Below are 27,839 nucleotides of genomic sequence, written 5' to 3' on the forward strand. Positions count from 1 at the left end.
AAGGTGTGCACCCACAAACTGTCCCGAGTCTGCCTAAAAGGGTGATCTGGGGTACGGTCCGCGCGTACTCTCCAGTTCACTTCTAATATGAATGCAATCGTACCAAATATCAGAAGTGAACCACAAACTGTACAACAAACTTTAGTTTTCATAACATTCATTTGTGTGTGTATGTTTGTGTACCACCTAATGTTAGCTTTGTGACAATTGTGACTGAGCCAGTGCAAACAGAGTAATATGTCAGCTTGTCTCATAAAAAACTACTGCACAACTTGCATGATATTTTGAACGTTTCCACTATTTTTTTGCGGCAGATAGACGCAAGTCGCTCTCTGTATGTTACTAAAATCAAAAGATTCAGTAAAACCACAACAAACGTGATGGGCGTACGTTGTTCCATTTTAGTGTCTTGGCTTTCGTGGCTGTCACCAAGCCTCATGACCTGTACACACAACAGCAGCTCAACGAAACAAGCGTACCAGGGTTCAGAAAAAAAAAGATGTTCTGAACACAAACCAGCAGAAAAGTTTGGGGACAATCGATCTTAGATTCGGACCAGGCAATTAAACCAAGTGTGAAAGCACCCTTAAATTCTTCCAAAAAATTGTACAGACACTTATATTATTGCAAGGGTGTGCTTCGCTCTTGCTTCTATGTTCCAATTGTTTGCTAGGGCATTACTAAAAGGTTTTCTCAGATGCCCCATGTAGTTAATTGCTGGCTTAATTCAATAATCCACCTCAAGTCTCTATGATTCGCCTATTTTATTTTAACACAAGTGAAAATTAGAAGTCTAAACATCACTTAGACCAGTAATAGCTCAATTCTCCTCAAAAAGCAGCATCATTTGAGTGATGTTTAACATTACATACACACATTACTATTGTTTAAGCAAGTCATTTCAGTTTCAGAAAGAGAAAACAATTGTTAAGGAGCTGAAAGAGCTATTTATTACGAGATATTAGATTCCATTGAAGATGGAGGAGATCAACTCAGTTAGACAAACACAGATGAACTGGCTCACACACACTCTTACACACTCCAGGGGGCTGATCCTGCCATCGGATTACCTCCAACACGCAGCAGGCATGCCAATTGTGTGTTTATGCACACGTGTGCGTGCGAGACACCCGACCAACCCGTAATGCCAACCTCTTCAAACACACACTCCACAAACACACACACCCCTGTGGCTGACCAAAATCCCACAAGTTTCCACTGGCTGCATCGCCACTCTTCCCCCAGCCTGTGCGCTCCAAACGGGAAGCCTCATTTGTTGATGCCGTACACAGACCCGGCGGGCTGGCAGCGGCACAGGCATGGGGAATTGGACTCAGAATTACAAATAATGGACTTGAGATTAAGAGAGCTGGGAAGGGAACCAGCTCCGGCCCCAGCCAAGCACAGAATGTCAATGGCAGATTTGATTGTCCCGGCATACTCGGCCCTCTTCCCGATGCTCCCCCCCACCACCCCCACCCTCTGCATAGTCAATACGGCAGAATCACGGCGTGCTGTCAAGAGAGAACTATTACCTTTGCAAATGAAAGGAAATGGACATATCAATGCCAGGCCATGTTAGAGAGAGAGCAGAAGTGTATTGGCCTGATGCACCGGAGTGTGCAGGTCTTGGTGTTTTGAGGCATAACTGACAGCGAGATGACCGTCCCCTGCGAGCCCATAGTCTGCTCAGCCTAGCGTGACTTTGGCGCGTGTTCCTGTGTGTGTGCGTTTGTGTTCGTATAAGTAAGACTGTTAGCAGGCAGTGTGGAAACTGAGCTGACACGGTTAGCCTGACTCACACACACAGCCTTCTGTTACATATTCACCACATTCATGTGCACAAGCATACTCTCTCACCTTTATAATTCAACTTTTTTTTTTTTTTTTTGCATTCTGCTTTTTTTAATCATTAATCGAAACCTTTGTTGTGTTTTATTCGTCATTATTTTTCACTTAAGCTAATTGTGCTTTTAATTGTTGTCTTACTAATTATTTTTCTTAAATTAGATCTTGCTTATTTATTTGAGTTCATTAATATCTCATTTATGTTGGCGTATTACTGTCATGCAGTTGCATTGTGGGTGTTTAACGTTTATAAAAGCAGATTTAGAGCTCCTTGCTCCTGGCAAAGTCGTATTCTATTTTTTATTAATCCTGTCATCATTTAACTTTTTATTTTTGGAAATATATCTATTTTTTATTATATTTACACATTGTAATGCTTTGTTTTTGTTGTAAACATGTTCTTCATTTAAACATATAAATCATTTATTCATTTTTTTATTGTTCTATAAATATTATTAGAATATATTTTTTGTTCTAACAATATTCATTTGTTCATTTATATCTGTAAATCATAATTTCCAATAATATTTTGGTCAGCCCAGCCCTTTTAACACAGAAAAGTGAAAGTGAACATGTCACATTTGGGTAGTTAAGAGACGAGGACTCAATTGCAGTAACTTAAAATGGGTTTATTAATAATAAAAATAAAACAAAAAGGTAACAAAAACAACCCTGAGGGGGAAAACATTAACAAAACAAATAAACAAACAAACTTGACAGGGCAGGCTGGCAGGGATCAGGGCTGGAAGACATGACAGTACAGGACAAGGCGATAAATGACAACAAACTAGCGCAGAACAGCAGGCAAGAGGAGACTATAAGCAGAAACTATTAACAAGCAAACGGGTAACCAGAAAAAACTAATACTGGTTTAACAAGGAGGGTGGGACTAGACAATTCACAACTCTCTAATTGGTTGGCTATTGGTCATGTGAAATTCAATAAGGCACATTTGTTTTTTAGTCTGTTTTTGTATTATACTATAGAATTTTTTTATAGTACTGGTCCTCCAAGTTGGGGGTTAAGCATTGGGCTACCGACCCACCTTGAAAAAATTCAACATAGGCTCATTCTGAAAACATAGACAAATGTAGCCAAAGCTTCGTCTTTCAAACGAACACTACTGGGTGTTATGACGTTGTTTCATTTCTTGCTTACCAGCTGACCGCTTACCTGCATCTGCATGTAGACGGCTTTCCTACTGTTACCAGTTTGTCCCCTTGCCCAACACGTACATCTGCGGACTTGAGATGCAGAGCGGTGTTGATCGTGACAACAGGGTTTGAGTCTTGTGAAGAACGGTTACAGAAAATGGGTAAGACAAAAACAGAAGCAAAAAAATAAAATGAACAAGTAAATAACAGGGTGAGAATGGGGTAAAATCTGAAAACGTGGTAGAAATCGGGGGATTTATTTATTTATTTATTTTTTTTTGTGGATTGCTTTTTAAAACACATCGGTTTGGTTTAGGGAAAGGGGTGGGCGGCTAATCAGTGCTTTTCAAAATACTATTGGTTGGGTTTAGGCAGGGATGTCCAAACTTGGTCCTGGAGGATTGGTGTCCTGCAGATTTTAGATCCAACTTGCCTTAACACACCTGCAAGGGTGTTTCTAGAAAGGCTAGTAAAGCTGCGGTCACACTAGAGTTTGTGTGTGTAAAATTTTGTCGTACAGCACTGCAAAAATGGGCGGGATTAAACAAGCTTGTTAGACATTTAAAAAATTAAGCGATTGCTCCATCTTTTAAATTCCTGTCCAGAGATGCCATGTTTTGATCCTCGATTGGTCTCACGCAGTCAAGTGATGCAATTTCGCATCACTTGACTTGCGAAATTTGCGAAACCTGCGAAATTTGACGCATTCGCGTGCATATGAATGGAAGTCTATAGGAGGAAAAGCCCAGTGTGACCGCAGCTTAAGAGCTTGATTAGCTAGCCCAGGTGTGTCTGATTGGGGTTGGAACTAAGACCCCGTTTACACTAATGCGTTTTAGTTTAAAAAAAGTTTTGCCACGTTTACGCCATCTGTCCACACTACGCTGGAGTTTTCAAGCGCCGAAAACGAAGCGTTTTTGAAACGTTTCATTCTAAAATGCTGCTGCTCCTTTTAAGTGTGGATAGGGGAAAACAGAGACATCTGAAAATGGAAGCGGGGCTGCCGACATTCGCCTCTCTGATTGGGGCATTCCTCAATATTAAGTAGCCTCTACACACAGTTCAGTCCTGGATCCTCTCCTTATAAGTTCAGACTTCACAAGTTTGATATGAAAAACGAGAACATGTCAGGTAAATCTTCAAAGGGAACAGTGTACTTTATAACCTCATTCACTTCATCCTGGCTACGTTGTTTCACTATATCTTAATAATAAAATTAAAACATGATATAAGGAACTGCTATTTTCATTTTGATATTAACAACTTAATAGACAGCAGAAATGTTGAGGTGTTGTGCAGCATATATGAGCGTCATCTTCAATGCATGCATATTCATAACAAAACGGAGCCTATAACATTACTGCCTCTTCACTTTCAGTGAAAAATACAAAACATACCCTCTCTTTTGCTGAATATCAGTTTTAATAATCAATAATGGCCATTATAACACTATAACGTACAATAAGTTCATAGGAAATAAAGGCAAGCAATCAGTCAATATACAGAAGAATGTACATGGTTCCATTAATTATTAACTTATCTTTGCGCTCAACCAAAACTGGGTTTAAGGAAAGAGAGGATGAGGGGATCAGTCAATTGTTCAATCAGTGGATTTATGTGAGAATAGCAGGCGCGAATTCCACTCACAAGAGAAATTTAAGATCTGAAAAAGCATACACGGCAGCCTCTGGCGGATTCGCGAAAACAAAAACTGTAAAAAACGTAGCTCCTGGGACGTATTATGCTCTCTCTAGAAATGTATATAGGTGTACGTAATCTAAATAAGCCTGGGTTTTAAAAATGAGATGTTACAAAACACCAACATGGTGCGGCTAAATATCAACTTCAAAATAAACGGCCCTGCAAGTAAGTATGTTTTTCATAAACCCAAACACACGCAAAGGCAAAAAAAGAAGAAGAAAAAAAACACTGATTGTAATTTTCTTTGGGGTTGTTTTTCTTTCTGATGTTCTATTTTTTATTTCTTGACTTCTGTTTCTTTCACAGATGAAAAAAATGATGCAATAAAGGTTATTGAATTTGTTCGTTTGTTCTCACTCCCTCTCATGCTCTTTCTTCACCCGTCCACCTGACATATTACTGTATCCCTGTCAAAGATATTACTAGATCTCCTCTCATGGTTTCTACAGTATTAGCTGTGGGAGCTCAAGGTCACATGATGCATTTTCTTATTCCTACAAGAGATTTCTATAAGGTTAATGTCAGCTGGATCTGAAAACCCTTTAGAAACTATTATACCACATTTTTCTAGTCTTATTATAGAACTTTTATCAGTGAGCTGTACACACTCTGACCAATTCCCAATAGACAAAGTGTTTTCCCCATTTGCCTAGTGTTTTCATTTTCATTGTTTTTTATCCAAAGATAGTGCTTTATCCTGCTCCATTTCGACCATGTTAAAATGTATTTTGTTTAAAGAATTGTTTTCTGTATGATTTTTTCTGTTCAAAATAAATCAAATCAAATCAAAGAGAGTTACTGTTTTAATCTCCATCTCTGTTTCTCTCAGGTATTGGCTAAGAAGGTCTTCACACTGTATTCTCTGGCAGTGCAGCAGTTGTCTAAACAGGACCACTATGACTTTGGCCTGCGAGCTCTCACTTCTCTGCTTCGCTATGCTGGAAAGAAGCGCAGAGCTCGGCCTGACATTGTCGATGAAGAGGTGAGACGCCACACATACCTTCAGCGTCTAATAAATCCACGAACGCTTCTCTAAGAGGCCTGCTTCACCTGAACACCAACCAATGTGTGCTCAGTGAAACAGACAGACTGTGTGTGCACAGTATGTGCGCTGAATTATCTGTGTGAGAAAAAATGAATCCATTCTGACATGCCACTAAAACGTGCTCTTCTCTGGCTGTGATAAAAAATTTATCAAAGGGGACAAAACCTTAAAAGAGAAACTGAAAGGGACTCGTAAACCCCCACATGAGTGCTTATCTCACCGCTCACCTGTCTCTTTCTCTCTTTTTACTTGAATATCATCACCCATGCTAAAGGTGGCCCATGTTTATTTAAAGGTTCACATGTGAGTAAGGTACGCTTGTTAAAATAAATGTCATTCGGAAGTGCTAAGGCAACTAGCTTTTGATAACCGGAGAGCAAGAGGGCCGTTTTCAGATGTATCCGAGAGCGGTTATGAGGTTTCCGGCTCATAAATTAAGGTTGACATTTGGTCGAGTGAAGCTGGCCTGCCTTAGCTTTGAACATGTACTCCTGAGCTCAGCTAATTTAACATAACGTTTTTTTTTCCTCTTGCCCTTTGACCTCAGATCCTGCTGATGTCTATGAAGGACATGAACATCGCTAAACTAAGCTCCATCGATCTGCCACTGTTTAATGGGATCATCCAGGATCTCTTCCCTGCCGTGGAGACACCCACTATCGACTATGGAAAGGTAGCCTGTCCCGGTGTGCATCTGGCCTCATAATGGACTCATAAAGCAATTGAAAGTGTGTGCATTTGTGTATGAATGTGTGCTCTGACTCACAGCTCTTAAAAGCATATTTTTTTGTATGCTTCTGATTACGCCCATCCTATTTTTCAGAGAACAGAACTCACATAGGCTTTCTCTCTTTTGCTGAAACACCTTTCAAAAGATCCATTAAAGCCTGTGGATGTTTCCCTGCCCTGTCTGTACACAATATGCACAGTCTACTCCCTTTAATACAGATGGAGGCCAGTGCAAAGGTGTTAGTGGGAGCTTAGCTGATAGATACCCTGACAAGCACCCGAAAGGTTGTTGTTTTTTAAGCCAAGACTGTCTGATCGGCAAGCTGGAGAGTTACAGATTTCCCCATTTAACTTGGTGCCCTTAAAGTGCAGTCTATAAATCCTGCACCAAAAACTTGGGACGCTCTCAGGGAAAGGCTTACTTGTAGTTTTCACTGCCCTTCCCTCCTGATTTTATTTTTTTTTTTTGGCTGGTCTCCCATACTAGGTTGTGTTTGGTTTTATACAATATCTGGATATGTGTATGCCAATATTTTAATGTCAATTTAATAGGCATCTTTACTTTTAGTGTTTTAAAACATGTAAATAGATCTACATTTAGTTGGTTAGTTCACTTTAAAATGAGAATTCTCTCATCCTTGATTTACTGTATGTCGGTCTACAAATGAAGATATTTTTTAATGAAATCTGAGATATACCTGCAACTCTTTTGAAGGTACATTCACTAATTGAGTACTATACTACATGAGTAGAATTCATATGAATTGATTGGTTTAATCCATGGACTCTAATTTAACAATCTGACGCAAAGTACAAAGCGCAGGGCACAAAAGCATTAAGGGCGTGTCTGAATCCAGGTTTGCTATTTTAAGGATGGAAAAATCCACTCTACAACACGGCTTAATCTTTTAATAAGTTTTAGGTGTGTTTTGAGAATAAACCAATCAGAGTCTCATCTCCCATTCCCTTTAAAAGTCAGTTGCTATTTACATGTCGGACTTTATAAGTGCAAAAATCGAGCGTTTCACCAGCGAGAAACCAGTTAAATAGAGCATCTACAGCGCGAGAATTAGAGAATGAGCCTCCTTATTCTTTATTTTCACTTTTATTCTCTTTTTTTGGAAAATGAGACGTGTTGTTGGCACAGACATTCATTTTCCAACATCCATTTTCCAATTTCCAGCAAACTAATAAATGAACATTAATAACGAAGTGTGGTAAAAAAAAAAACTTGAGATGCAGTTAGGAGTTAGGTCCTAATACACATGCTATGCTCCACATGGTCCAAAACCTGACAAGTAGGTAAATCTAAGCTTATTTTTAATAAAACAAATATGAATATGCATATAATAAATACTACCACTACTAATAATAACATTATACAAAAGCAAATTGTCATGAATAAACTGACAAAAAAAAAAAAAAAATCCTGAGATGAAGAAGGCATGAAGGCAGTGGTTTCTATATTTATGTAGAAAATAATAATTTTCGTAAAATTTTATTCCTTTAGTTATTTTTCATTTGTAAAGATATTTCTGTATTGCTGTACATCCTGCATGTGTATTAAGCAACATGTAAGGGAGTTGCACAACTAAAGCACACTACTCTGGAGTTTAGACCTCCTCTCAGCAGGTCTACTGTGTGGTCTATTTTAGTTCCTCAAAATAGCAACGTGCAAGCAATGCGCCTTAACACACCTCTAATCTAGACCGAAACACCCATGAGTCTACAAAGTGGTGCAAATGGATTTGCTATTTAACATCTTTTTGCTATCAAACAACTGTTGCGCCATGTGTATGATAGGGCCTGTGTCTTCTGACGCGATATGATTGCTTAATTTGGTCACGATATAATATGAGTTTATTTTTTGTTATGACTATACTGTAAAAGAAGCCCAACCATACCTGCTTGATGTATGATAAAAAAAAAAACATCATTGTGGAAGCTTAATCAACCCACATGACAATTCAAAATTAAGCTCATTGGTTCTGTGTCAAGGCTATTTTAGTTAATGTAAACGAAGACTTAAACTATAGGTAGAAATATTTTTATTAACTGAAATAAAAGAAAAAAATCGCAATAAATGAGAACTACAACTTTAGGAATTAAAAGAGAGAATTGCCCACCACCACTTATCAACATTGTTGAAGTAGTCAGAGTGCAGAGTGTATGTGTGAGCCCAATACAGGAGTTCATTAAAGAGCCCATATTATACATGAAATAGGGTCATATCTTGGTTGTAAGGGTCTCCAACAACAGTCTAATATGCATGCAAGGTCAAAAAACACTTTCATGGTCTTATAATCTGCATTTATTTTTACCTAATTATCCCAGCGACTCCTGTATGAATCGTTCAGTGATTCATTTGTTCCCAAACCCCTCCTTAGCGCGAAGCTAATCTGCGCTGATTGGACCGATGACAGTCTGTCGCGATTGGTCGACTGCCTTCAGTCAGAGAGTGAAATGGCCAATAGCTAATCAGCAATTTAAAAAGTAATCACAGTTCATACACGCTAGATAGTGTAGGCGTGGATTTTAGCTGCCACACACACACAAACACACACACACACCTCCGGACGAGAACGCTCCCGCTTCCGCCCGCACCCGCCAGGTTTTAGCCTTAGAACCCGCCCCGTATTCTGCCCGCCGCGCCCGATCCCGCTAAAGAGCGGGGGAGAACAAAACCGAAAATCTGTATAAACACACACACAGCACCAAGCATAAAGCTCTCGCTCGCTCGCTCGCTCTCTCTCTCATACGCGCGCGTGCGCACTAACACACAAGCACCAAGCAGACACATCTTTCTCTTTCTCAGGCAGCCCGCTCCCGTCCCAAATCAAACCCGTTACCGACCGCTCCGGCGATTTATTCGGAAATTTATTCCCGCGCCGCAGAAATCTGGCGCGGGGACAGCCGCGGGTATGCACACCTCTAACGTTACCACGGAGCTCCATAAACAAAGCAGCACGCGTCGCGTTTTTAACGTGACTTTGCACGCGATAAGAGAATATAGCCAGTTAACCTGATACAGTACACGCGGTTACAAGTAACAAATCACAACTAAATACATTTGCAAGCTAGAGTCAACGAGGCAACAACTTTAACCGCACGTACTTACACTTGAGAAATGGAAGAAACCCATCCTGATGTCCATCAGTAAGTTACTGATCCTTCCTTTAACAAACGCAGATGAAGTATTCTTTGTAGCATGTAGCTTCCAGAAGTTTCCAGTAGTTTCCAACTGCTTGGCTATAATGCTGAGGTTTCATCTTTGGGTAGAGACTCAATATATCCATCTGCAATGTGACTTCAATCGACCGGCATGTTTGTGTGCGTGTGTTTGTGGGTGTGTGTGTGTGTGTGTGTGTCTGGGTTACTGCGTCAGAGGGCGGGGCCTCAGGTTTGAAATCTCCCGGGTTTGCGCGTGCACGTGAAAAACTTTGTTTCGTTCGTACGTCATGGCGAAACACCTAATGAGTCGGTATCAAGGCGACTCGTTTGAAGCACTATGAGTCGACTCTTTTATAGATGAATCAACCGTTTTAAACACTGTATTCTTACAGATTTAAGCCTTAGCTGGATACTTCACTTCACTTAGAGCTGTGTTACACACTACATGGAGGGGAATTTTCAAAAACCCATAATATGGGCTCTTTAAAGCAATGCAGTTAAACACCAGCATATTCCTCTACTCTTAACCATAATTAAAAACAACAAAACACATTCAGTATAAATCCACACAGTGGCAAGAGCTGAACTATTCTGAAACTTGACCACAGTAAGTTTGAAGGAACCGCCATGACAACGACAAACGGCAGAGGATCGCGAGCCCACAAACGTATTTAGGTTCGTTAAAAAAGCAGCCTGTCACGTTTTTAACGTGACTTTAGACGCTATATGCAGGGGTGATAGCGTTCCGGCACCACGCCGGATTTCCGGCGCACTGTGGCTGCGGGGGAAAAAAAAAATCAGGTTCACGGATATTGAGCTGTCATTTCTCTAGATTCACAGAATTCACTCACTGCTGAAAGCGGCGGATTGGTTTTAATTAAGTGCCATTTTGTGTGCTCGTGAATCATCTTTTGAGTGTAGACGCCATGTAAATAAAAGATTAATTGTGTAATTTAGAGAGCTTTATAAATTATAACGGATCTTTGTGAGATCTCTATGAACTAAGATTAGTGACGCTTTTTAGTGATAATAAGAGGAGCGTGCTTTGCACTTTCCAGGCTATAATCCATTCAGAATTTGTATGAAACTTTCGTTTTTGGCACATATACGCTGATATGTTTTGGGAATGACATCTGCATATTTACGCTGGGTTTATTCTCGAAATTACGGTGAAGCAATAGACGGGACAAAAATATATTTCCCCCTTCTCCTTAAACAACTTAGTGTTTCAGCTATGAAATAGTTCAGTTTTGTATGTATCCTAATGGCAAAGTGTTTATATTTAATTTCGTTTTTTTATTCAGCTTATTTAGAAAAACGTTTGGAGCATTTTTTATTAGTTATAAATACGTTTTTTTTTTTGCCTTCTCAGATCATCACGACTTGCCTAAAATAAAAGATATAAAACAGTTCAAGTATAAAACAATGGTAGCTTAAACGTTAAAGAATGTGTGCTATTAGGCGCATAGTTTACTTATAAAAAGCTTGCAGGACATCGAGGCGCCAGAGCAATCACTTGCATTTTTTCAGTGGGAGCAATTTAAAGTTATCCGTCATTTTTGCTCACAAAGTACGAGTAATACATCAAAAAACGTTACAGCGTTTTTATAAAATAAAGAAAACCAAAATTATGCGCTTTCCGTCGTCTGGTTTTTGAACAGGAGCGCTTAACAAAATGAAGCAAAATGTATATGCCTCACAGACATAATAAATATATTTATAGAAAGCTTTAAATTATTACTTGACGAAATAAAACAAATCGAAAACAAAAAAACTCCTTCATGTAATCCGTAAAGATGAATTTCTTTCTAAATGCGAGTCCAAGAGGAGATTGCCAGTCAAGATCTTTGCGACACTGACTCAGAATAAGTAAATAATAAATTAAAATAATAAATAATAAAATAATAAAATAAAATAATAAATAAATAATTAAGATATGTCCTTACTCTTTCCTCGACACATTCATTGTTATTTGTTTTTGCCGGTGCTTGGGGCGAGTTTTAGCTTATACGCGGATTCACAGTAGCAGTTTTAACATGGAGTGACACGACATCTGACGTACAGATGACACTGGCACAGTCCGGTTTTCCACTGTCATGTGTCACTTGCTAGTGGCATGTGTAGTGACCTGTGTCACTCAGAGTGTCGCGCTGCATGTCACTGCAGTGACATCGACACCCGGCGAAGCTTATGACATTAATTAACACGAGCAAAACCATATTTAATCATTACGCGACTTTTAACCTAATTTATCGCGTCGCAAGTTAGTTTATTTGCTGAGCTACTCCACGATGTTTTAATTTAAACGCATTTATTTTATGTATTCGTAGTCATACTTCCGTACGTAATATAGTCATTTGACAGTACATGTCAGTCAAATTTATTGTGGCATGCTTATGTATGGGAGGGGTTACACTTATCTGTTGTACTGTATATTATTGCATCCTGGCAGTTCCTTTGTTCGGTATGGACTTCTCTATGTTTTTAATTAATTCATTTATTTTATTATTTAACTTATTTTCATTTTAAGGTATTTTAAATAATATCCTTTAAAAAGTTATAATAAAATGCATGTTGAAAACTCATAACATATATGCATGTAAGATAACAGGTGTCATTTGCCTAATGATTTTTAAATATTAAAGCAAAGAGACTTATAAGATTAATGTGCTTATAACGTGCTTATACTGACACCTACTGGCACATGTCACAAGATCACTGACACTGGCATGTGTCACTGACATTACTGGCATGTGTCACTGACATTACTGGCATGTGTCTAAAAAGAGCCACTTGACAATAATGATGATCAGGGTTAAACATAGGCTGTTAATATATTTGGGCCCAGGGGCCCACAAGTTATGTGTTAAAAGTGCGTTGCATACATAGTACCCCCACCCCTACTCACCTCAGGGGCAAGGAAAAAAAGTTCAGGCTCAGGAATTTTTTCCACTATCAGCCCTGTATATGTGAATATAAAGAGTTAGCCAGATACAGTACAAGCCACGTGGAGTGGTTACAAGTAACAAAACACAATTAAACACATAATTTGCAAGCTAGAGAAAACAAGAAGGCAACCATTTTAATTACACTTATTTACACCTGTGAAATGGAGGAAGAAACTGGTCCAAGTTCTAATAAAGTTCCTGTCAAGCTCTGACAAAGTCCCATACATCTATAGTCTTTTCTGATCTCTTCTTTAACAAATGACCGATGAATCCCCCGTTTCAGGGTGGATTACTGCATTAATCACTGGAGAGTTCAGTCAACTTCAGTCATGATCAGTCCCTCACACAGCTGCACTCTGCTGGCGTTTTAAGGGAAAGGCACGTTTACATTTTACCAGGTCCAGCACTTCATATTTGGTATTGTTTCGTGTCTACGTTGATACGAAGAAGCAAAAGATCCTGACAAATGACGAATCATTTAAAGGACCCTGAGTTGAATCTTTTATTTAAAAATTCAGATTTTTAAACTAGGTGCACTTTCAGATTTAAACATCAACTGGATGTTTTCATTAACTTAAAGCTGTGTTGCACACTACATAGAAGGTAATTTTCAAAAATCCATAATAGGGGCTCTTTAAAAAGCACTAATTTTAAAGTGGAAAGTCTGACCTGTGACTGTTTAGAGAAACACCTGTTGATGGCGATTTTACAGGCAAGCACATATCTAATTAAACAAAACTTGTGTGCTTCTGTAGACACTTGACATCTTCTGTTAAATCTGCTAAACTAGATTTACTAAAACTAAAACAAAATATCTAAAAAACTAAATACAAATGTGTTCACAAAATAAAAAACAAAACAAAACTTAACAAAAACCATTAATAAAATGAGCTAAAACAAAACTTTTTTTTTTTTAAATATTTGTTTATTAAACTTAATAGCAGGATAATTACTAAGTTAATTACAAAAATAGTTGGATAGTTTTACAGGAAAATAGAAACAAATATTATTCCAAACCCTTCCCCAAGAACAAAATGTAATTACAATTACACATAAAAAATACATAAATACATAGAAAATAAATAGACAAATAAAGTTTTAAAAGCATACTTAGTGTCAATTATGCATACAATATATGTAGGATCGTTCACATTTAGAAATAGCCCATGTACAATGTACACATACACATCAACAAACAAAATTTATAAACATAAAATCTACAGATACTTATACAATATACTACAAAACTGAAATTTAAAGCTATATATATATATATATATATATATATATATATATATATATATATATATATATATATATATATATATATATATATATATATATATATATATATATATATAAAACAGTTTAAAAATTTAATAGCTATTAAAACCTTGGTTGTCACACACCAATCATGTTTCACAATCTGTGACCAAATTTAAATGCTGCCAACATTGTTGATGGATCAATGCTTACATGTGGATAAAAGCCTGAATTAAATCTTGAAGGGATGAAGTGGGTACTCAGCTTGTATAGATTTGTTTTTTGATCTCTTACCTCTGATTCAGTTGTGTTTTCTCTAGTTGCCTCAGGGATCTATCTTCTAGTGCAAACTTCACTGTACTGTACTCATTATTTGAACAACAATACAAAACATTGTCCAAACAGACATTTAACCATGAAAAAAACTGACAAATGGCTACTGAATATCTAAACGTGTTTAGCTGAATACAGACTGTGAAGGAGAGAAGCGCTTTTTTAGGCGATGAGTTTATAGTGTTTGCGACTCAGGTTTAGAGATATAACGCAGATTCCTTAGACTTTCTGCACAGCTGCTTCCTGCCTCTTCCACAATCAAATGCAGGAAGGACAAAATTGAAGTGCCAAACACACACACACATACAGAGAAAGAGAGAGAGAGAGAGAGAGAGAGAGAGAGAGAAAGAGAGAGAGACTGAAAGTAGCGTACTGTATTTCTCCTTCTCTGCCTCCACTCATGCACATCATACTGGTTTTATTGCTGTTTTATATTACCCATTTTGCATCTTCATCTCCACCTTACTCTAGCACAAACGCCTCAGAGCCCTTTCTTTTATTCCTCCTCTCCATCTGTTTAACGAGTCGAGAGAGAACTTAGAGAGGGAGATTAAATTAACCTGAGAGTTTAGCATGGCTGCTTTAGTGCCTCTGGAGCAGTTCTGGTTGCTGCGACTTCACTCGAGGGTGCAGTATCAGCGGGTGTTTATATTAAGATGGCCGCCCACCTCTTGCCAGTTCATTTGTCTTTAGTGCTTCAGTGGGATTCACCTCCACCGAATGGATGTTTTTTCCATCTTGGAAAGTTTATGGGATGTTATGAAGCAATTAGCACATATTTGGTTCGACTTTAACTTAGATGCTACTTTGTTTGACATGCATTTTCGTTAATTTTATCTCTAGTTAAAAGAAGCTGTAGAGGCAGAACTTCGACAGAGCGGCTTACAGGTGATTCCCTTCACCGTGACCAAGGTGATTCAACTGTACGAGACCAAAAACTCCAGGCACTCTACAATGATTGTAGGAAAGACGGGCAGCGGCAAAACGGTCACATGGAGAACCCTTCAGAACACCCTCAGCACCTTGCACCGCAATGGAGAACCAGGATTCAACCTCATACGCGTGAGATTTCATATTTATTCCAATCATTTGTGCCTTTTGCCATGTTAAATCAAAATGTTCAATATTTATTTTGTTTCTTTATGTCAGAGATGCCCAAATTAGGATCTGTGGGCCAAAGTTGACCTTTGATTTGGCCCACCATCCCATCTGAAAAGATAGGGGGAATGATGGGAAATTGGTTGGGTCAAATACCTTTAACAGAGATCGTGATTTCAAATTTAACATAAGATTTTGGTTCTTTGTTTTATTGCTGAGCTACAAAAAATCCAACTGATTTAAAAAGTTTCAATAAATCGAACTACTGTCACTTGACAGATAGAGGACAATGCACAAGTCATTGGCGGCAAATCAAGGCAAAGGCTCGACTAGTGTATTCAGCTCCAGAACTCCATTGTGTTATAAATTGATTGTTTATGTTTTCTAGTTTTCTACATTTTCTAGTTATTATTTTGTTAATATTAGCAAATAAATTAGAAAATTACCCATGGTAAATGTAATATAATATGGTTTGGATTAAATATATATTATATCAGCAAGGATATATATATGGTATATATTCGGCTCACAGCCCTCAATCAAGGTTAATTTTTGGCCTGTTAAAAGAAAAGGTTTGGGCATCTCTGCTTTAGGAAAACAATTTTTCTGGTGAATAATCTTCAATCAGATTCTGTCCATTTCCTTCCACGCTCTCTGTTGACGTCATTTTGATTTTCTATGAGCAATTAAAGAGCAAATAGAAAGCCCCGCCCCTACTCAATATTCCGTTTCAGTTGGAAGTACATCAACATACTAAAATATAAGTTTTAGCAACTTCCAGTTTATTCCAACTTTAAGAAGCCACAAGTCAACACAAGGCTCCTCAATAACAAACTGGCCCTGTTAGCTTTATCATAATGAGTTGTCTTCATTCATGAGTGGTTTTAAAGGGCCATGAAACCCCCCTATCCTAGCAGGGTGTTTTCACACCTTTACTTTGAAAAAAGTAAGGAAAGTGGGTGAGTCCAGCTTTGTTTAGGTTGGACTTTCCAACAGCAAAGAAGGCAAAGGGTTTGCATTAAAAAGGGCATTTAATTACGCGTGACCCGCAACCCAAACACAGATGCAGGGGAGATGGACAGGAATTTTTTGGGATCTGAGAGCTGTGTAAAAAAAACAGTGGAGGATTTCTCTCCACCAAATTCTCCTCAGTCACATTATCTGGTTGATGACAATGCAGGTCCACTGCCTTATCATTTTGAACCTTTCACAAACACGCCCTTGAATGCAGAAGAAAGTGAAAATGCTCCTGACGAGGTGAATATTGAAGTCTTGCAATGTTAGTTATTACTCACAACTGCATTTGTTGAAATAAACAAATAACTAGTAAATACACCATTGTGCCTGCCACAAATACTGCACTGCACAAATACAAATACCTCACAACGCACTTCGGGTTCAGAGGACAGATGTTGTAAAACTGTTTAAAAAGACACTGGACAAAGGATTTTCAGTCCATAATATTGTAGTAACATTACTGTAAACTACTTAGTAACTTCAGTCATTTCACTAAGTAATGTTTTCCAAAAACAGAGTACTGTTGACCGTACAATCTGACTTTGCCATCTGAATATTGTAGTTATATTACTGTAAGCTTAATAACTTAATTCATTTTGACTAAGGTATGTATTTAAAAAGTGTTGTTGACGATACTAACTAACTTTTCCATCTGGAGAAACATAAACAAAGAACTTTAATAACACACTTACTAAATCTGTAGAGAATCAACATGAACTGGAATCGCATCTTTTTTTAAAAAGAAGACGAGTGGCAAATCTGGATTTCACCATATCCAGATTCAAATGCTCTTGGATACACAAATGTTTCTTACAAACGTATTTATTTTCTGTTAGCAGACCACTGTAATCCACACATGTGGGTTCTCACACGAGCTGTGCTTTCATCTCGGGGAAAAGAAATCAAAACTATTTTTCGGCACACTTATAAATGCAACACTGACGACCCATGTCTGTAAACAATTCTTCTTCTTCCACTTGTTTGAATAATGGTTGGCAACACAACGTGACGTCTCTCTGAACGCTGTAGCAGGTAAAAACAGTCTTCGAAGCTATGTCATGCATATTAATGAAGTTGCATTTCGTTCACAATAGAGCGCGCTGATTGGTTTGTAAGTGTTTCTCCTGAATTAACGCTGAAAGCTCAATGATGTCACTTTGTACCGTCCAGTACAGACATCTAGTCTCCATGCTGGAATTTACACAATAACCTTATTGCTGTGATGCAGCTTTAAAATTTATTTTCAAACCGGATGAACGAATTTGCTCTAAACAACACAAAAAACAACCAATTTCCACTTTCAAGTGAAATACATGTGTCCTAATAGTTTTTTTTAGCAATGTGGGACCAATATATGACTTCATATATTCATGTCAACATCTCAAAAATGCATTTTGGTGTTTTGTGACCCTTTAAGGGCAAAGATCATACCTTTGAGGGTGAATTTCTACTTCACATCTGTTCTAGCGCCTTAGAGGCTAAAGCAACGTTCTATCCCTCATTACTATGAAAATGAACCGCCATCAGCGGCCATGCTTATTCAGCACCTGATACATTTACCACCAATACAAGTTTCCCTTAAACAGTTTTTGCTGTTTAGTGGCAACAAGGACTTGACACTCATTAAAAGCCCTCCCTGACCAACTCTCAGCTGACTCGTAGGTGTTTTGAAAATGATGGCGTAGTCAAAACAGCAGCTAATGCTAATTGCTCCAGCTTATATGATCTCATTCTGTTCACAGTTGGATGGCTGCTGTGCATTTACTGCAGTCTTTTGTTGGTTGGTACTCCTGTCTAAAACTGCAGGTTTAGCGTTCATGTTTGTTCTGATAGGTTTTTGTTTTTGGTTCTGTTCTCATTCATTCTTTGTAACCATTTTCACGTGTCTCATCCTGATGTGGGTAAAAATAGAAGAGTGGGGCTGTGGAGGGGGAATATGTGTTTCTCAGCTCTTCCTTCTTTAATGATGTGTGTTTGTTTGAGAGAGAGATGCAGGTGAGGTCTGACAGACTGTTTTATTGATGCTGTCAAAATCATTTGTTTATCTGTTTAGATCCCTTCCAAATATACCCCTCTTTTTATCGCAGTCTGTAATGTTAGGAATAGTATTCTATTCTTATAGTTTTTGCAGCATTTGTTTCCAGTCGTGCTCCAGCTAACCTGGCTACAATTTTCAAGTGAAACTAAAGACCTTGATTGACTTATTCAGACAGGTTTAATTAAAGTTGAAACTAAACTGGGACAAGAATTGAGGAATCATTTATGTGCTAAACAACAAATGTACAGTGCATCCGGAAAATATTCATAGCGCTTCACTTTTTTTCACATTTTTTTGCCTTGTTCCAAAATGGATTAAATTCATTTGTTTCCTCAAAATTCTAGACACATAATCCCATAATGACAGTGTGAAAAAGTATTTTTTAATTGTTGAAAATGTATTAAAAATAAATAAAAAAACTGAAAAATCACATGTACACACAGTAAGTATTCACAGCCTTTGCTCAATACTTTGTTGATGCACCTTTGGCAGCAATAACCACCACCATGCTTCACTATAGGGATGGTATTGGCCTGGTGATGAGCAGTGCCTGGTTTTCTCCAAACGCAACACCTTGCATTCACTCTCAATTTAAGTCCCATCAGATCAGACAATTCAGTTTCTTATGGTCTGAGAGTGCGTCAGATGCTTTTTGGCAAATTCCAGGCAAGGAGTGGCTTTCGTCTGGCCACTCTACCATACAGGCCTGATTGGTGGATTGCTGCAGAGATGATTTTCCTTCTGTAAGGTTCTACTCTCTCCACAGAAGAACACTGGAGCTCAGACAGAGTGACCATCGGGTTATTGATCACCTCCCTGACTAAGGCCCTTCTCTCCCGATCACTCAGCTTATATGGTCGGCCAGCTCTAGGAAGAGTCCTGTTGGTTCCAAATATCTTCCACTTACGGATTATGGAGTTCACTGTGCTCTTTGGAACTTTCAGAGCAGTAGAAAATTTTCTGTAACCCTCCCCAGCCTTGTGCCTTGAGAAAATCCTGTCTCTGAGGTCTACAGATATTTCCTTTGTCTTCATGCTTGGTTTATGCTTTGACATGCACTGTCAACCCTGGGACCTTATATAGACAGGTGTATGCCTTTTCAAATGGTGAACTCCAATTAAGCTGCTGAAACATCTCAAGAATGATCAGTGGAAAAAGTATGTACCTGAGCTGAAATTAGAACTTCACAGCAAAGGCTGTGAATACTTTTGTACATATGATTTTTCAGGATTTTTTATTTTTAATAAAGTTGCAACAATTTCAAAAAATCTTTTTTCACATTGTCATTATGGAGTATTGTGTGTAGAATTTTGTGGAAATACATTAATTCAATCCAAAAGCACTATGAATACTTTCTGGATGCACTGTAAAACATGAGGTCAGGTGAATTTTAGCATACTGCTGTTTTTTATTGGCAATTGCGATATTCTAATAATTATAATGATAATAAGGATTAATAATAATAATCCTTTATAAGAAAGTATTTTATTCTGACTGTATAGTGTTTTTAGTCATAACCATCTAAGGATTTTTCAGAGATTTTCAAGGTTTACATCAGGACTCTTGGCTGGCCATTTCATTATTTTAGTTTTTCAGTTTAAAGGAACTGCTTTACTCGTTTTCTGTGTTACGGGGTCAAAGTCCTGCATAAAAAAAAAATGTATTACATGGATGATCAGCCTTTCTATGGGAGTTGAATGAGTACATGGTATTATAAAGACGCAATTTTCAAGAAATCACATATTTGTAAAGACCAGATTTTTTACTTTGGTCTTCAATTTCCAACAGCACTTCTTTATGTAATAATTAATGAGGACATCACTATGCCAACCGCACAAAGTTGTGTTTTTAGTAGTTTTTTAGTGCTTTGCAGTACGCAGTAAAACCACACTAGCATTAACTTTAAAGTTCATTCCACCCGAGTACACCGTATACAGCACTGTATTCAGTAAGGTAGCTTTCTGTTATGAACGTAGCCTATTTCTCACTCTCTCCCTCCATTGCTTTCGCCCCTGCCCCTGTCACTGTCTAATTCTCTGTGGGTTTGGGCACCTGTGGTGATTGTGTGACTGTGTGGGTTTGGTGTCCTGTTGTTAGCATATGAGTGTGTGTGTGTGTGTGTGTGTGTGTGTGTGTGTGTGTGTGTGTGTGTGTGTGTGTGTGTGTGTGTGTGTGTGTGTGTGTGTGTGTGTGTATGTATGTGTGAGTCTAAATCTCTGTTGGTTTACATCTCTAGATGCTTTTTGCCTAGTGCGTGTAGTACTTTACTGTTTGGGGGTCCATCTTGTTCTCCACTCATTCTTTGACTCAAGCTGCCATTTCTATTTGCATCCTCCCTTTCTCTCTCTCTCTCTCCTTCCTTCTGTCTCTCCATCTCTCGATGCCTGTCTCCTCACTCTTTCATATCTGACTCAACACCCCCCTCTTTGCATATCTATTTCTGGTGCCTATCTCTATCTCTCCATGCAAACATCACCTCACCCTGTTTCCTCATTACCTCCACTCCATATAACACACACACACACACACACACACACATACACACACACACACACACACACACACGTACACGTACACACTTGAGTCCTCCTCTGTATCAGTCTCTCACTGCTGTATTTCAACTCTGCTTGAATCCTCTCCCACAGATGATTGGTTCCCTCCTCTTTAGAACTCTAACCTTTGTCATTTGCTTTTGACCCTTTAGGAGTGTCCCTTAAACCCAAAGGCAGTGAGTCTGGGAGAGCTGTACGGTGAATACAACCTTTCCACCAATGAGTGGACAGACGGCGTCCTCTCCTCACTAATGAGGATGGCCTGTGCAGGTATAGTGTTTGTTTCATTTTATTTATTTTTGTTTTAATTTATTTTATTTTTATAATTTTTTTACGGTCGATGTCTGAGTGGTAAGCATGGTTGCCTCACAGCAAGAATGTTGCTGGTTCGAGTCCCGGTTGGACCAATCTGTGTGGAGTTTGCATGTTCTCCCCATTTTCTTGTGGGTTTCAACTGGGTGCTCCAGTTTCACCCACATTTAATTTACATCATCACTCAGTCATAATAAGAAAGGGTTCATTGGTACAAAATTATTCAATCTTTTCAGATAAGATAATGTACACATCATTCAGAAAATGTGTATTTTTTCACATTTCCACAGCATATGTCCAAGCAATAAGTTCCGTGACAAAAATTAGAAGGAATGAGATGGCATTTGGGAATTTTAGATCAAGTAAATGTATTGCTATACTCTTCCGTTACACCCTCTTCTTGTTGACAATCTTTTTCCTTAGTGTGCTTTATAGCTAAGCATTTTACTGTAGCCTCTGAGAAATGACTAGTAGAGGACAGGTCAAGCCAAGCAATGATTGGACTATCCCCCCAGGGAACCCTGAAGGCCCTTATGACCAATCTTAAGCACAAATATAAAAAAAGAGAGGTGGATTCAGTTCTGGACCTAACAAAGTTTTTGAAAATATAATATACCATTAGGGGTGACATGGTGGCACAGTAGGTAGTGCTGTCGCCTAACAGCAAGAAGGTCTCTGATTCGAGCCTCGGCTGGGTTAGTTGTCATTTCTGTGTGGAGTTTGCATGTTCTCCCCGCGTTTGCGTGTGTTTCCTCCGGGTGCTCTGGTTTCCCCCACAAGTCCGAAGACATGCAGCACAGGTGAATTGGGTAAGCTAAAATTGTAAGTAGTGTATGTGTGTGAATGAGAGTGTATGGGTGTTTCCCAGTGATGGGTTGCACCCGCAAGGACATCCGCTGCGTAAAACATATGCTGGATAAGTTGGCGGTTCATTCCACTGTGGTGACCCTGAGATTAATAAAGGCACTAAGCCGAAAAGAAAATGAATGAACATGCTATCAGAACGAGAAATTTATAAATTCCTTTCTGCATCCAATCTTTTAAAACTCTTGAATATCTTTATTATACCTAAGAGGTGTATGCAACATAGACTCATTCTGAAAATGTGTCCCTATATACGTTTCTGGAGATGGCAAATTATGCAATCAGAAGTAGGTATGGCTGCATTTCGTCTTTAAAACGAACACTGTGTTGTGGTTTGACACCATTCCTTTTTGTGGTAGCAGCCGACTGCTTACCTCCGTATGGACGGCTTTCCCGCTGTTACCAGTTTGTCCAGTTGCTTGCGGTAAATGTGAGCAGACATTGAGATGCAGAGAGAAGTTGACTGCAATGACGAGGTTCGAGTCCGACAAAGAGGGGTTCCAGAAAGCGGGTAAAGCAAAGGTAAAAAAATAAAATAAACAAGTAAAGAACAGGCTGAGAATGTGGTAAAATCTGAAAATGTGGTAAAAATAAGGGGGCTTTTCTTTTTCCGGATTGCTTTTCAAAACACTGTCGGCTGTGTTTAGGGAAAGGGTGGGTTGGGGTATCGGTCGGTTGGTCAGTCAGTCTGGCGACAGCGACCTCTGGTTGATTAACATTAGTTGATTTACGTGCGAATCAGCCTCTAGCGTATTTGCGAAAACAAAAAACTGCAAAGAAACGAACCTCCTGGGACATATTTGCTGCTCTCAGAAATAAATATAGGGCTACATTTTCAGAATAACTCTTGGTTGTGTGTATCGGTGTACCCATACCCATACCATACTCATAGATGTTGAATGTTTTTTCTATCAGTCTAAAATGGATTTTGTTTTGTTTTGTTTTGTTTTGTTTTGTTTTTGTTTTTTGTTTGTTAATTTAATTTTGTTTCATTTGTTTTTGCTTCATTGTTCTGTTAATCTCTTCTTTGAAGAGGAAGGCTTTGCAGGTTTGTTTTGTCTACTTTTTGTGTTTTGTTTTGTTAACCTTTTTTTTTTTTGAGAGAATGGCCAGTATGTACATTTCTTTCTTTGTTCTGTGCTTCTTTGTTCTTTTGTTAACTTTTTTAAAGCATTTGTAAACATTTTAGTATACCTTCTGTTAGCTGTGTAAATGTCAGCTTTGCTTGAGTTTAAAGATTTGAAACCATGTGTTAGATTTGGATTCAGCCATTTGCTTGGATCACACTTGCAGTCAAATATATGTGCATATAAAGACAGCAGTCTGCCGTAGATTTCTGCTGCAGCGCTCTTTAATCGTTGCTCTCATGCTTCTGTCTCCTTCACATCAATACAACACCAAATGCATTTGCCCCCAGAACTGTCAAAACTTGTTTCAGAAAAACAAGCTCAGGTGTCTCATTAAAAGAAGAAGCTTCTCAGTGAATTTGTTTTGCACTCATAGTATTGATTTGTCTTAAGTCTGAAAGGGTATCATTGTAGTATTGGACATTTTAATGGTAATAATTGTAACGCTGAATGATTTGCAGTATAAGTGAAGTTTAAAGAAACATGACCATGCTCTTGTTGGGACATAAAATAGTAATAATAGAAAAGATGTTGCCCACAGGTGCCAATTTTTTTTTATTTATTTTTTTTTATTGTTGTTATCTCAGCAGCTTAATGCTGTTTGACTTTGATATTAACAGCACATGTGGCATCTCACTACAAAAATAATACATAAAAAATAATTGGAATATTTATTGGAATATATTCCAATGATAATTCATATTATGAAAATTGGAACACCCATTGTCTGTTACAGTAATTAATCACAGATATATTTATTCTTGTAACTTGCTTCTCGAGTGACATGTAGTGGAAAAATGTGTTGTGAATGCAGTTTCGATTTTACATTAAGGCTTGCGTTCATCTAGAAGTTGCTAGAAAGTTGCTGAAAGCAGGTGTTCTGCGACATCAGCTGAAGCTCTGTCAGAGACAGAGGAAAGATAATGGGTCAATGAATCCTGATGTGACAAGAAAGAACAAATGGATGACAACGACATAAAGAATGAGGGAAAATGACTTCTAGAAAAGTTTGCTGATTAGTTTTCTTTTTTTACCATCCCGTTCAGCGTGGTCTCTACCCACAAAGCTTTTCTCTGGAGTATCACAGGAAATCACATAGCTTGTTTTTTCCCCTTAGTTTTTCTCTTTGATCACATTACAGCCTGCTAAAGCAGCAGGAATTGGCTGTGTTTGTGTGTATTTTTCATCCTTATTGTGCCTGTTTTGTGTACAGTCCAATATGAAGTTTGTCAATCTGTCTGAAGTAGACTTAAAAGCCAATCACAATAGGTACATTGTGGAATTCTGATATTACTTATTTATTGCTTTATGGATGCATGAGTCTTTGGCTAAAAAATAGACTATTTAATTTAATAGTTTTTTTAAAAAATAATAATAATAATAATAATACAGTACGTCTTAAATTCCATCACTTTTCTTCTTTCTCTCTGTCACAAAAGATGCTGAACAATGAACGTGAGGATCCACAAGCAGTTTAGCATAAAGTAACATAGAGTAAATCCAAAATACATGCTCAAAACACAGGCAATTGGTCAGGGGTCCGTCCTTCGTACCTCACTTAAATGATCTAACATGAATTGGCTGATCCTGGATCTGTTTATCTAGATAACTGATCTCTGGCTAATTTGGTTCTTCAAACAAGTTCGTGAATCAGATTAATATGTCTGGATTAACTGATCTGAGATCGCTGCATGTGTTGTGAAGGACAGATCTGTCGATCCTCAAAATCATGATCAGCAGTGAGACGATTGGCTGACGGCACAGCAGGGTAATGACATCATAAGATTAATATTCAATTAAACATGTGAGCAAAATCACATCAAATTAGCAGTAAACGGTTTGTTAAATATGACACGCAATTGTTATTAATAACTTTCCACATTTGTTGTGAGCTGCAGGCTTTACACTTTCCTGGTCAAGAGTATTCATCATGTATTTCAATGCATATCAATGTATTTAGTTCTACATTTAGAAAAGATTTTCATTATAGTAGCCTAGGCCTACTCAAGTTTTTTTTTTTAAATCAGCGTAAGGAATAACTGTATAAATTAATTTAGCATCAAAAAAGCATTTTGATATCGGTAAAGGAATCAATCACCGGCATATTAGCGATCAAAACTTGTGCATGACTGCATAAATTATTATCCTTCTTTTAAAAAAAGTGGAATATTGTGCATGTACGTGTTTGTGTCTAAAAAGTTCATATCAATAAATTTTTCTTTGAATCACCAGGTGGCAGTCTTTGTACTTTTATTTCGGAGATTGCAGATTGCATTAGTTTTTTTTTTATTATATATAGTAAAATATATATATATATATATATATATATATATATATATATATATATATATATATATATATATATATATATATATATTTTTTTTTTTTTTTTTTTTTTTTTTCCCAAGTGTACATAACTACTGTAAGAAATTTTCACCAAACTGACCCAATCTAATTCTATACGAAATGAACCTGCTTCTACGCACATTTTAACTACCAGAACTGTTACTGTGACAACAAGTCTCAGATGAGTTTTGAAGAACGAAACGATCCTTGATCGTGTCAAATCGTCAATATCCAAATCCAGCTAATTGAGTAATCCATGTACAAAGAACAGACCCCAGGCAAAGAATGAAAACAGAAAACAGACAAGGCACGAGAAACCAAAAAAGTGCTTTGTAATGTTTGCTAGGCAAAACAAGCCTTCTTAACGTGTGTCTGTGTGTGTGGGGGGTTAATATAAAGTCCAGCTAATGAGTCCGTCATGAGTTACCAGCTGTGTGTTTGTAATCAGGGGGAATCAGGAACTGGTGTGCGTGAGAACACTCTCTGACTCTTTCTGCTTTATTTTATTTGGAAATTAATCTGAATTATTGACTAATAGCTGCAGTACAAACATTTGCAGCTTACTGTAGTTAAGAATGATAATAATGCAAAATTAAAGAATGGCTGACAAGGTATCCACTCATAATGGCTGCAAATCATTTCTCTCATGTGTAATATTACAGAGCAGTTATTTTTGCTAAAGTTATTGAGCAGTTGAGCTCCCAGATTCTAATGAGTTAATCCTGTTGAATTGTTTTAACCTTTAAACATGTTTTGTCTAAGCCTACCACTGACTACTATGAAAATCCCTCAAAATATGTTCTTCTTAGTGTTGTATGGAAAGACATTATACAGAAATTGAAAATGATTTCTTGACGGTTTATCCACTGGAGTGTATGCGAGCTACTCTACTCCTTTGATTCTGTCTGACTGAGCCAAGACTGTGGCATTCCCCAGATGCCTGTGTTTCTCTCTGGACTTCTGCAGTCTCTTCCTCCCCTCTGTTTCCCTTTTAATGTTATAATAGTCTTTATTGGCATGACGAGCAATGGTGCATCTGCCAAAGAAAATGAGTCAAGGAGAATTAAAAGGAGAAAAATGCTGAATAAAAGGGAGAAAAATATTAATTAAGCTGTACAACAGACGTGCTATATGGAAGCCAGAAGTAACTGTTCACATACTAGCATTTAGAGACATGACAGGGTGATGACAGTTGTGTTTTTAGGTCGACTAAAAGGTGAAATAGACAGGTTGCTTACAGTACCAACTATATTTCCTGCATTGTTAGAAATACTGGACTGCCTGTATCCAGTTTTCACTGAACTTTGTTTATTGAGTAATAGTGAAACCCCAGCTCTGACTCTATTTCGTTTGGTTTGCTAGAAGAACAGCCATTTATCTTGTTTCTTTGTTTATTCTGCAGTGTTTTCAGCTTTCTTGTTCCTTTTGCTAGGTTGTTTGCTGAGTATGGGCCTAAGAAAATGGCCATTTTTCAAAGAGGACAGGTGTACATTTCTGGGCCAGATAACATTGTGTGTTACTTACAGATGACTTATTTGTTTAGTTTCATTTGTGTTTTAGTGGGGTTCAGTCTAATCAAAGAATTAATCTGTTCTTGAACCTGAAGGCCATTTTTTTCTCAACTAAAACAGAAAACTTTTGTATGCAATTCAGCCACTTTATTCTCATGGAAAAGCCATTTTGGTTGCCTGAAAACACCAACTTTTGAAATGTCTCTTTCTCAAGCATCTTTTTGTTAACTGCAAAGCAACAATGGCTGGACACAAAACTGTATGTGCGCACAAGCATAGGCTGTTTCTCAAAATGCATTCTTCAGTGTTCTTGCATCCTTGTGTTCTCATGTAAAGTCAAAGTTCCCGGATGCGTTCTTGATATTGAGGATGCTTGGATGCAGACTTGAGCTCAAAACTCACTCAAGAAGTTGTTGGAATATGTACTAATTTCACGCGTGTTCAATAAAAAAGGTCAGGAGAAGATTTGATTTACAGAATTCTGGTAATCCTCAATGCAATGCAATAATTACATTTAGGAGGTGCACAACAGTTTTAATTTCCTAACTCTAGCTTTTATACACAGCTGATGTTAACAGGTGGATTTTATTGGGATTTGTCACATGTCAATCCTTCTCCAGTCCTCTGTTGGCCACACCCATACTGACGTCCTCTTTTTCTACGAATTCTCTGCATAACATTTAATATTTTATACAATCAGGCCTTTGCATTTCTATCAGCTTCATCTACTTTTGTGAAAGTGCTTCATTAGTATGCAAGGCATCTCACACTCATGAGAAGTG

General features: G+C 37.9%; 2 protein-coding genes across 4 annotated transcripts in view; one reads left to right on the forward strand and one right to left on the reverse strand.

The window, feature by feature from the left end:
- The window catches only part of LOC147843097 (uncharacterized), a 552,330-nt gene extending 537,312 nt beyond the window's left edge, over positions 1-15,018 (reverse strand). The window contains exon 1 of the mRNA XM_087260933.2: positions 13,990-15,018. The gene's annotated coding sequence lies outside the window, so the exon portion shown is untranslated. The remainder of the gene's footprint in view (positions 1-13,989) is intronic.
- The window catches only part of dnah2 (dynein, axonemal, heavy chain 2), a 304,998-nt gene that overhangs the window by 164,765 nt on the left and 112,394 nt on the right, over positions 1-27,839 (forward strand). For all 3 annotated transcript variants that reach the window (XR_015495540.1, XM_087260907.1, XM_087260908.1), the window contains 4 exons: positions 5,533-5,685; positions 6,296-6,421; positions 15,036-15,254; positions 21,050-21,167. Coding sequence is in view for 2 of the 3 variants with exons in the window: in XM_087260907.1 (XP_087117033.1) it covers positions 5,533-5,685; positions 6,296-6,421; positions 15,036-15,254; positions 21,050-21,167 (616 nt within the window). In the remaining variant the exon portion in view is untranslated. The remainder of the gene's footprint in view (positions 1-5,532; positions 5,686-6,295; positions 6,422-15,035; positions 15,255-21,049; positions 21,168-27,839) is intronic.

Source organism: Danio rerio, chromosome 7, assembly GCF_052040795.2.
Source record: "Danio rerio strain M-AB ecotype USA chromosome 7, GRCz13ab, whole genome shotgun sequence".
Lineage (NCBI taxonomy): Eukaryota > Metazoa > Chordata > Actinopteri > Cypriniformes > Danionidae > Danio > Danio rerio.